Source organism: Euwallacea fornicatus, chromosome 34, assembly GCF_040115645.1.
Source record: "Euwallacea fornicatus isolate EFF26 chromosome 34, ASM4011564v1, whole genome shotgun sequence".
NCBI lineage: Eukaryota > Metazoa > Arthropoda > Insecta > Coleoptera > Curculionidae > Euwallacea > Euwallacea fornicatus.
Window position 1 is genome coordinate 717,513 of NC_089574.1, and position 10,328 is coordinate 727,840.

General features: G+C 32.4%; 2 protein-coding genes across 2 annotated transcripts; both read left to right on the forward strand.

Annotated features, from left to right (window-relative positions):
- The first annotated feature begins 919 nt into the window (after positions 1-919).
- LOC136348628 (carnosine N-methyltransferase) lies at positions 920-3,168 on the forward strand. Its single transcript, XM_066299612.1, has one exon. It carries the CDS (start codon positions 1,109-1,111, stop codon positions 2,204-2,206), a length of 1,098 nt encoding a protein of 365 aa, XP_066155709.1. The 5' UTR covers positions 920-1,108; the 3' UTR covers positions 2,207-3,168.
- A 2,949-nt stretch (positions 3,169-6,117) lies between these two features.
- On the forward strand, positions 6,118-10,206 carry MetRS-m (Methionyl-tRNA synthetase, mitochondrial). The gene is made up of 7 exons (XM_066299640.1): positions 6,118-6,421; positions 6,883-7,163; positions 7,499-7,730; positions 8,645-8,912; positions 9,023-9,234; positions 9,556-9,750; positions 9,806-10,206. Exons 1-7 carry the CDS (start codon positions 6,331-6,333, stop codon positions 10,204-10,206), a joined length of 1,680 nt encoding a protein of 559 aa, XP_066155737.1. The 5' UTR covers positions 6,118-6,330.
- Positions 10,207-10,328: the final 122 nt, after the last annotated feature.

Genomic DNA, 10,328 nt, shown 5'->3' on the forward strand with positions numbered 1-10,328 from the left:
GCAAATCTAGACGATGCTGCGCAGTGTTTTCTGAATTCTTTTACTAGGGACAATTATCTACTAAATATCCTAAACATAAACCATCATAGTTTAACTTAGTCTATGTCAAAAAATATTAATAATACTAGTCTGCTATATGAAAAAATGTTAAAATTGTAGGTTGAAAAATTCTGCAAAATCCCTTAAGATATTTTAATGCAATTTTTGTATAGAAGCTATGTGTGTGTGTGAGCAAAAAATTATATATAAAGTCGCTATATTAAAATGCGTACTGCAAAAGGTAATCATTTAAAAGAACATCATGTAGGGATTGAAATATCATAAATATGTGAATAAATTCATCTAATATCTGTTGTTTGTCAGGTGTTTATAATAAACAACAAGTGGTTAAAGTAACGATCCACATTTATCGATCACTGCGTACTAGGAAGTTTTTTTTTAATCAAATGATCGCTCGTTATTAAATGTATAGGGCGATCCTCCGAGAAAGACATAAATCGTTTGTGAAAGTGAAGACAGGAGTGGAACCTCCGAACTTCGGCGCTGTATTTACGGTACAGCTTGAAAATACACTTTATAAGTTTGAAATTAAATTTGGCATTGTGTGGCGAACTAAGTTTGATTATTCACTTGGTTGGCTTTAAAATCTTATTTTAACTAAAATAGTTCATAGCAGCCTGATTATTATTCATTTATTTTTCTCAACACCCGCCTGTTTTAGCATTTGTTTTTAGAAACACTATATACGTTTGTTGTGGGTAATTTTATGTAAGGTCGAGAGAAAATTAAATTTCCTTATAGTACATTATACTTTTTCCTCTTCTAAATGCACTGCCCGAGTTCTAGAACCATTCTAATCACTCTTTTCAACAGCTGTATGTCAATTATCAAAAGTGTAGTTACTTGACAAATGAGGTTAGATTTTTTTCAAATTTTGGGTTAAAATTAGTTCCTTCTTCATTCTTCAACCAACTTGTTATTTAAAAGTTATGAAAAGTTGATAATAGCGTTAAGCAGATCAGTATTGATTCAGTATAGAGTGCGACATAGAGCATTAAACTGAAACTTCGTGCTCTAATTTATCAGTTGTTCAAAAACCACCAACGCAATGAGTGGTGAAGAAGGGATTCGAGAAGAAAGAATTTACTTTCTCTCTGTTATACAAACATTTAAAAGCTACAAAGATCTCTCCCACAAGAGAATTCAGCACAAGAAAAAATGTGTAGCATCTTTGCCCCTTCATCATCGAAAATTACTCTCTAAGTACAGTGAGGATTTGGACATGCTAAAAGAAGGTATTGATATGAATGCTGAACTCATACCTCTGGTGCTGAAACACGCCTATACCATGTTCGACAATGTTTACTCTAATATGGAAATCTTGCCTGAACAAGATGCTCGGATTTTGACTGATGGTCTTGATAAAGTGCAATCAGTATTCAAACAATTAATGAGAGATTGGAGCTCTTTAGGAGTTACTGAGAGAAAACAGTGTTACCAACCAATTATTGAAGAGATCTCATTAAATTTCCCTGCAGACCAGTGTGATAGAAGCCAAATTCAAGTCTTAGTTCCTGGAGCAGGTCTTGGTAGGCTAGCTTTTGAAATTGCATCTCGAGGATTTATTTGCCAAGGCAATGAGTTCAATTTATTCATGTTAATAGTTTCTTTCTATGTACTGAATTTGTGCCAGAACATTGATGAATATGTGATATATCCTTGGATACATCAGTATTGCAACAATCACAGTATTGATGATCAATTGACAAGCGCTCGCTTCCCAGACATTAAGCCAAAGCCCTCAGAAGATGGTGGTTTTTCAATGACGGCTGGTGATTTTTTAGAAGTCTATACAACAAAGAATGAATGGGACTGTGTAGCCACATGTTTTTTTATTGATTGTGCCCCAAATGTAGTGCAGTTTATTGAAACAATTTATGATATACTGAAGCCAGGGGGAGTATGGATCAATTTGGGGCCTCTTCTTTACCATTACTCGGACATGAAAAATGAGAAAAGCATTGAACCTAGTTTTAAAATTGTGTGTGAGATAATCCAAAAAGTTGGCTTCAAAATGGAGAAGTGTGAAACTGGAGTGAAGACAAAATATTGTCAGAATCCTAGTTCAATGCTCCAGTATGAATATGACAGTGTGTTTTTTGTGTGTAGAAAACTCAAGAATGAAGAGGTAAATGTGGATAACTAACTTTGTATTTTTCTATTTATGTTTTATAAGTATTATGTTATGTTTTGGAACTAAGATATAAATACAATATCACTCAGTTTAGTTCAGGGGGATATTAAAAATGTTTTCAGTTTCATTATATCTCTTATGTTTAAGGTGACACATTTTTTGTTATACAATCTTCAAGAATACAAGTTGATTAGGCTCAAGGATAACACTAAATGATTTGTTACTAAGCAAAGCATTCAATGTTTATGTTAATTTCTTTATGTGTATATAATTATGAGGTGACATTATTGTTCATCCATAAAAAATGAGTGCAGTGGCCTAACCCTAACAAAGCTAAATGCGTTTTAATTTTGAGTGAAACGTCGATGCGATATGCGAGTATTTATACAATTACGGAGAGCAGATAACTGATATAAAAGGCCATAGAACTTCACAAAGGTGTTATATTGTTGATATTGTAATATCTTCAGTAGTACCTACTTCGTGACGTTAAATGATTAATTTTCATGTTCTCTTGATAATCAAATATGAAACAATGAAAATAGGCAATCAATAATTCTAAATATAGGCTTTTTTGGAGAGAGATATAGAAATATATAAAAGAACTGATTCTAATTACCAAAACTATTTGCCTATCTATTTCTCTTTATCATTGAGCAAAGGAAATTTTTGGTTTTGGATATTCCACATTAAGAAAATATATTATGTTTCGTATCCTTGCCGCCCTTGCTCTGATCAGATTCTAAGGAGAATATTTTTATGGTCAAACTATAGACAAACGAAAAACTGGTGCAAAAATATGTAATAGCGCTAAGGTAATGTGTATATGTACAAACTTGACAACTTGTTTATTAATTAACAAGTTTATTCTTGCTATTTAAATTATTTGATCGCAGTTGAAATTAAAAAAAAATGTATTTATAAATTGGATACCAATTTACAAATCCTGCTAATAAAGTATGATTCAAATTTTACACTCCACGTTCTTCCACTGGAGTCAAGTATCTTTTTATCTTCTTCAAATGCACACCCACGTAGACATAAACATTTTCTAAAAAAATGCTGAATGGTAAAGATAGATACAGGGTGCCTGGTGACTCAACGACCACAGGCTAAGAGTGAGTTTCTTAATGAATTTTGAGTCGAAAATGTCTAAATAACTTATATCCGGAAATGCTTCGTTTCTAAGATAGAGAGTGTTCAAATACCTTTTTTTTATATATTCAATATTTCAAAAACAGTTTTAGACATGCACATGTTTTGGAGAAATCAGAACCTTTTCACTTATTCTAGTTGCATACGTATGATCGTGTGATTGAATATTTTTAATGAAAAAAAATAATACGATTCTGACTTTTTTCAATAGGAACATTTTTGTTTTAATATTTCATTAATTGTTAATAAAAAAAAAGGTCTTTTAGTACTGTGTTGCTAAAGTAGCCGTCTATGAAATAAAAAATAATTGTAATTCTTTTAAAAGAAAAATACTGCAAATTGCAATAGTCCTACTTAGAATGTTAGAAACGTAAGACGGTTGTATTAAATATAATAGAACAAGTTAAACAATAATATTACGTCGGTTATAAAAATAAAATCAATTAAGAAAATAATATTTAACATGAACTAACTTAATTATAATACTTTTTCGCCCTGAACCTGAATACATTTCCGCCTCTTTCCATGAAAGGTAAGGTAACTCTTTAAAGAGTCTCGGGATTGTCGCATACAGATGTAGCTGCATTTTGAACTTTGTTAATTTAGTCCTTTCTGGTTTGAGATATTTCTCCAAAACTAACTAAAATTTTCTTTACGTATTCCCATAGATAATATTCGAGGGACCTTAAGTATTTGTTGTGTTACAAAACATAATTTAAAAAAATAAGTAATTGAACACTTTGTATTTTGCAAACAAAGCATTTCTGGACATAAGTTATTTAGATATTTTCGATTCGAAATACATTAAGAAATTCACCCTTAGTCTATAGCCGTCGAGCCAGCGGACACCCTGTATACAGTAAATCCCAGCGTACTAGGTATATGAAGGAGTGTCTGTTTTTACGCATCTCAATTCATAGTATACAAAATCCGAATAAAACGTAATGGAGCTCATTTGCGGTACTGCTCACTTGATGCAATGGCCAGACGGAACTCTGCTACGTTGCCGGCTCGCTTTTAAACGGCCGGGCGCTTAATCGTTATTCGGGGTTTGCCATCAAAATTATTTCAAATAATTTTTCTCTTCAAAATTAAATAAGAAAATAAATGCAACTCCTAAACATAAGTGCAACATTCTAGAAATAAATAAAAAAAAATGAACATTTATTGTTAATGGGAATTAAAAAAAAAAACAAAATTAAATTAAATGTGCAAATCGGCCCCCTTTTTGTGCAGAACAGTAACCGAGCCGATTATAAAAAGTTTACCGCACTCTTGCAAGTGTTTCTAGATTAATAGCTTGCATGCAATTTCGAATTTCAATTCGCAACTCATCCAAATTATTAGCCCTGCTGTCATCCTCAAATCTATAAATTGTAAATTTGATATAACCCCACAAGAAAAAAATCTGCAGGAGTTAAATCGGGGGATTTTGCTGGCCATAGAATGGTTCCCCGTCCACTTTTCATTCTGTTTTAGAAATGTCTCTCAAGACATTCTCGAACAAGAGCGGTATTGTGGGTATGACAACCATCTTATTGAAATCATACATCTAAATTAATTCCTAATTTTTTGATTGCTGAAATAATTTGTGCCTGGAGCAAGTCAAGGTATTTCAACCCATTCAAAGTATCCTCAGTTAAAAACGGACCAATTGCATGGTCACCTAAAATATTTGCCCAGTAATTAAGTTTTTGGGGATATTGGATTCGCGCTTTGTACGTTCGGTTCAAATTTTCCATTGATCAATAATTAGTGACGACTGGATTAGTGTGACCTAATAATGGAAATGTCGATTCATCCGTAAAAAGGGTATTTTTGATTAAATTTTCATTATTATTGGCCCTTTCCATTATTGTTTCACAAAAAACCAGCCATCTCTCTAGATCTTCAGGAAAGATTTGATTCGTTTTTTTCATCTTGTATGAAGTGTATCCTTTTTTCCTCAAAATTCTGTGGGCGGTTGTACATGACACATCTACTTGGTTCGTGATTTCACTAAAGAACTGATCAGGATTTTCTTCAATGCTGGCACAAACCGTGATTTCCTGTTCTTCTCTTTCATTGTTATCTTGTGGGGGGCGTTTATGACGCAGAGGTGAAAGACATCCAGTCGTCTCGAAATTTTAAGTGATACGACGCACTGTGGTAACACTAGGAACGAGCTAATTCTCAAAACGTCTTAAAAAACAAGCAACTACTTCTTCTAAGGATTGCTTTGAATAAAATTGTTTGATCATGAAGACTTTTTCTTCAATTGTAAAAATTTCCATTTTAATCTATTTCTATTCGCTATTATAACAAAACACGGAAGATAAATTTATTAAAAATTTTCGATAGCAAGTAAGGAAAACAAAATTATTTTCGGCTTTATATTTCATATATTCAACAAAAAATGTATTAAAAATACTTTACTGTTTAGGTTCGCCTTTAAGTATCGCCGGATTTTTAATACATTGGTTTGTCGACATCATCAATTAAGCCGTTTAAAAGGGAGCCGGCAACATTGCAAAGCTTCGCCTAGCCATCACATCAAGCGAGCAGTACCGCAAATGATCTGTCACGTTTTATTCGTATTTTGTATAGTATGAATCGAGATGCGCAGAAACAGACACTTCTTCATATGCCTAGTTCGCTGGATTTACTATATATGAAATTAAATGTTAGAAAAGGATGATGTGACGTTTTATGAATAAGAAAATACGTGGTTTTAGTATGATAAGGAGCGAATCAGCTGATTTTGAAGTTTAAATTTACACCTAACCTACCTTTTCCATTTTTGAGAATTTTCGCATTTAAATTTTGGTATTTGTACTTTTTGCATTATTTCAAAAATGTACAATATTTTATCGCAATATAAACAAGGCAAATCAATTAATTATTCAGTAATGTAACATTTTTCATCGATTCTTTTAAGTTTCTGTGATTAAATAACGCAACGTATTAGTTTTCAGTAAAAAGTTTTATTTTTGTTGATTTCAATGCTTTGGAAGGGATTTTGTAGTGCAAGAAACTATAGTTCGAAGAAACCTGTTGCACTATTAACAACTCCTATTTACTATGTGAATGCTGGTAAGACATATTAAAATTTTGCCATTTAGTGAGAATGATTCTATTTCCTTGGTATCGGGTATAGGATAATATTACAACTCATTGAACCCGAACTTTATCATATTGATTCAAATCAAGTTTCACTGCCACAAGTTACAAAATTAATCTGTAAAGAGGGTATACTTACCATATCTGGTGGTAATAAATTTGAACTAATACAGTTAATGTGTAATTCTCACATATATTACTAATCAAATACTGGCCACAATAATAATGTAATAGCAATAAAAGAAAATAAAATTAAATTGAAATAAAGCTAACACTGAAAACAATTTAAAATGGAGGCACAGCATAGCAATCAAATATATACTACTAATCGCAGGAATACTTTAGCTTAAGTTTCATTAATAACATTTGATTTCCTTTTCATATGCCTACAGTTATTTTGTCTTCCAATAAGATATCATCGATTCAATTTTTAGAACCCCACATTGGCCATTTATACAGTTCCTTGATAGCTGATGCAATTAGAAGGTGGAAACTCTTAACCAGGAAAGAGACAAAAATTATCTTCTCCACTGGGACAGATGAACATGGAACAAAGATCCAAAGAGCTGCCAAGAACCATCAGACTAGTATTAATGACTACTGTACTAAAATATCCTCACACTATCGCGAGCTGGCAAATACTTTTAGTATTTCATGTACTGATTTCATTAGGACTAGTGAAGAGAGGCATAAAATGACTGTACAAAAATTTTGGGTAAGATAATTTTTTTATACTTTTGTTAAAAATTTCAGTAGTGTGCATTTTAAGCATCTATTATTTAAAACATTTTTAATTCCAAGCAGGATTCTTACCTATATATTGCAAAAGGTTGCACCTTGTTAAGTTAGTTAGGGAAGAATGAGGACCTTTGGAGCACTTTAAAATTTCTAATATTTTTAACAAGTTAACATGGATTTTTTTCATTGAGCCGTTAATAAAGTGCCAATGTTATTGTGTTTTGATTTATTACAAGCCAGTATACAAGAATACACTTAAAAATACCATTATATCACGAATTAGCATTGATTAGAAAAATCTATAAATTTTAGACACAGTTAATTGAAAAAGGCCTCATATACCAATCTACTTACCAAGGATGGTACTGCGTGTCCGATGAAACGTTTCTAAGCGATTCCCAGCTGCTTGAAATAATAAAAGATGGGAAAAAAATGTTGGTGTCACATGAAAGTAAACAACCAGTTGAGTGGAGCGAGGAAACTAACTATATTTTTAAACTTAGCTCATTTAAACAGGCTTTAATAGACTGGTTACAAAGAAATGGCAAGTAATGTTATGCTGTATTCATTTTTGAACTCCCATTATGAAACTAGACAGTACTGTGTTGGGCAATTCTCTACTTAAAAGCGACCCGAATTAATTATTGAAAAGCGTTTTTAATTATTGAATCGTTTTGGTAAAATTTGCTGTAAATTTTAAGGAATATTTCTCTTGTTTTACACGGTATTTAAATTGTGGGCTACATCGGTTTTGTTAATTTTCACAAATTCCCTTTGTTCGCCCTTGAAGCTTTGATAGAGCACTTGTAAGCATAATAAATTAACGTTTCAAGTGATCGACGAATAATAAACGAATATAATAAAAATCATTACTACAGCTCTAAAATTGAAAAAATCAATGCAGTATTAATAGCAAGGGTTATTTTTATTTTATTATACAGGACGTAATATATCATTATGGAGATATTTCAAAAGCCAGTAGCATTCTACAAAATAATAAAAAAAATACTTATAGACTCTTGAGTAGAAACACTCCATTTTCAATATACAGGGTGCCAAAGCTTTACATTTGTCTTCATATTTTGCGTTTTTCTTTTGTATGCGACGAGTTAAATTTTTTAAATTTCGTATATATATTTATTATCTTTAAGACCCTTTACAAGAAAATGGCAAAATCGTCAGCAGCTATATAAGGGGTGTTGTGGGACATGTATTTTATGCTTTGTATCTTTTTGGGAATACCCTGTATAAATGCTAGTACCAATTTGAAATTCCTTTTTTAATTCTTTAACATATCGATGTAAATGAGGATTGTAAGAGAAGTAAGAAAAAAAATCATTCAACTAGTTATCAACAATCTGAAGCGATTCGGAAAATTAAATCAAATTTTTTAAAATAAAAATGTATCTAATGGCTATCTAGTGTCCAGCAATTATCAAGAAATTAAATCGCTTTTAGAAAAGGCTGTTGTTCCTCAAAAATTCTACAAAATCCTTCTGGATATTGTTCATTCTCTTGACGCGCTCTCAGATATATCAATTTCTCGTCCATCCTCTCGAGTGCATTGGGGTGTACCAGTACCAAATGACCACGATCAAACAATATACGTTTGGTTTGATGCATTAGTCAATTATTTAACAGTCGCTGGGTATTCGGAAATCGACAATGGGAAATTTCAGGAATGCTGGCCGCCTGATATTCAGGTTATCGGAAAAGACATTTTAAAGTAAGTGAAAAATGCATTTGAGTTTTTTTTACGATAATTTGGGGTTTCAAAGCTTTTTCTTGACGAATATAATAATTATTATTGGAACAAAAACTAAATACTTTTGTTAGATTTCATGGTGTTTACTGGCCAGCATTCCTTATAGCAGCAGATCTGGAGCCTCCACGTAGAATTCTATGCCATTCTCATTGGACTGTCGATGGCGAAAAAATGTCTAAATCGAAGGGGAACGTTCTGAACCCTATGCAAAATATTGTCAATTACACTGCCGATGGATTGAGGTATTTCCTGTTAAGAGAAGGAGTAAATCATAGCGATGGAAGTACGTTTGTTTTTCTCTAAGAATATTATGAAGGAATTTAAGTTTTACTAAAAACACATATTTTAAAAACAGTCACAAAAAATAACTAGTTCAAATATTTTCTAAGACACATTTTCCGGTAAGTGCTGGATGTTTCCTACAAAATTGTGCCCCTTAATTTGTAAATTTTTCGAAACTTGTGATAACTCATGTACATATTTTAATCTTAGTTTCCTGTCTGGCTCTCTCATACCATTGAAGGAGTATTAGACAAGTTTTGAGTCACTACACAACTAAATTTGGTCGCATGATTTGTAAAACACCCTTATTATTTCTTTGCAGACTACAGTGAAACGAAAGTCCTGAGACTGTTAAATGCAGAGCTAGCCGACACTTTAGGAAATTTGCTCAGTAGATGTTGCGGTAAAGCTTTAAATCCTGATCAAAAATTTCCCGCATTAAACACCGTTTCGTTCGATCGAGTGTCCTCTTGCGACGTGACTAAAAGACTTTTGGAAAATATTCAACAATTGCCAGGTAACGCGGATAAATCCAAAATTTTTCAAAAAACAATCGTGGACTTTTACTTTAGGTTTATGCGAGACCCATTACAATCAATACAATTTCTACAAAGTTGCAGACGCTGTAATAGCGACCCTTCACTCTGCGAATTTGTTCTTTGAAACCTTGAAACCTTGGGAACTGAAAAAGAGCAAAAACACAACTGAAGATTTGCAGACAGTTTTACATCTAGCAATGGAGTCTTTAAGGGTGACCGGTATATTGTTACAGCCCCTTATTCCTAACATTAGTAACGTTCTCTTAAACAAGTTAAATGTGCCGAAGGAGGAGCGGTTTTTTGATAATTTACTGAAGTTTTCATGGATGGACCAGAGCTTCAAAACCAAGTGTTTGGGGGACGATTCAGCCGTGTTGTTTAAGAGAATAGTTAGTGACGATAGTGGTAGAATAAAGAAAAAGTTGGAAAATTAATGTTTAAGTTTATTTCTTGTAAATTTTAAACGCACAAAAATGAACCCTCTATTCTAAATTGACAATGTATGGCAGTTTTTTACCAATATTTTTGATTCGTGTCAACGACGCTGTTACTTTTA

What these genes read in the sequence shown, in the direction of transcription:
- LOC136348628 (XM_066299612.1), top strand. Translation starts at nt 1,109, where the DNA reads ATGAGTGGTGAAGAAGGGATTCGAGAAGAAAGAATTTACTTTCTCTCT.
- MetRS-m (XM_066299640.1), top strand. Translation starts at nt 6,331, where the DNA reads ATGCTTTGGAAGGGATTTTGTAGTGCAAGAAACTATAGTTCGAAGAAA. An exon ending in TATTTACTATGTGAATGCTG is followed by an intron (nt 6,422 to 6,882) that starts GTAAGACATATT and finishes TTCAATTTTTAG; the next exon opens with AACCCCACATTGGCCATTTA. An exon ending in ATCGGAAAAGACATTTTAAA is followed by an intron (nt 8,913 to 9,022) that starts GTAAGTGAAAAA and finishes TACTTTTGTTAG; the next exon opens with ATTTCATGGTGTTTACTGGC.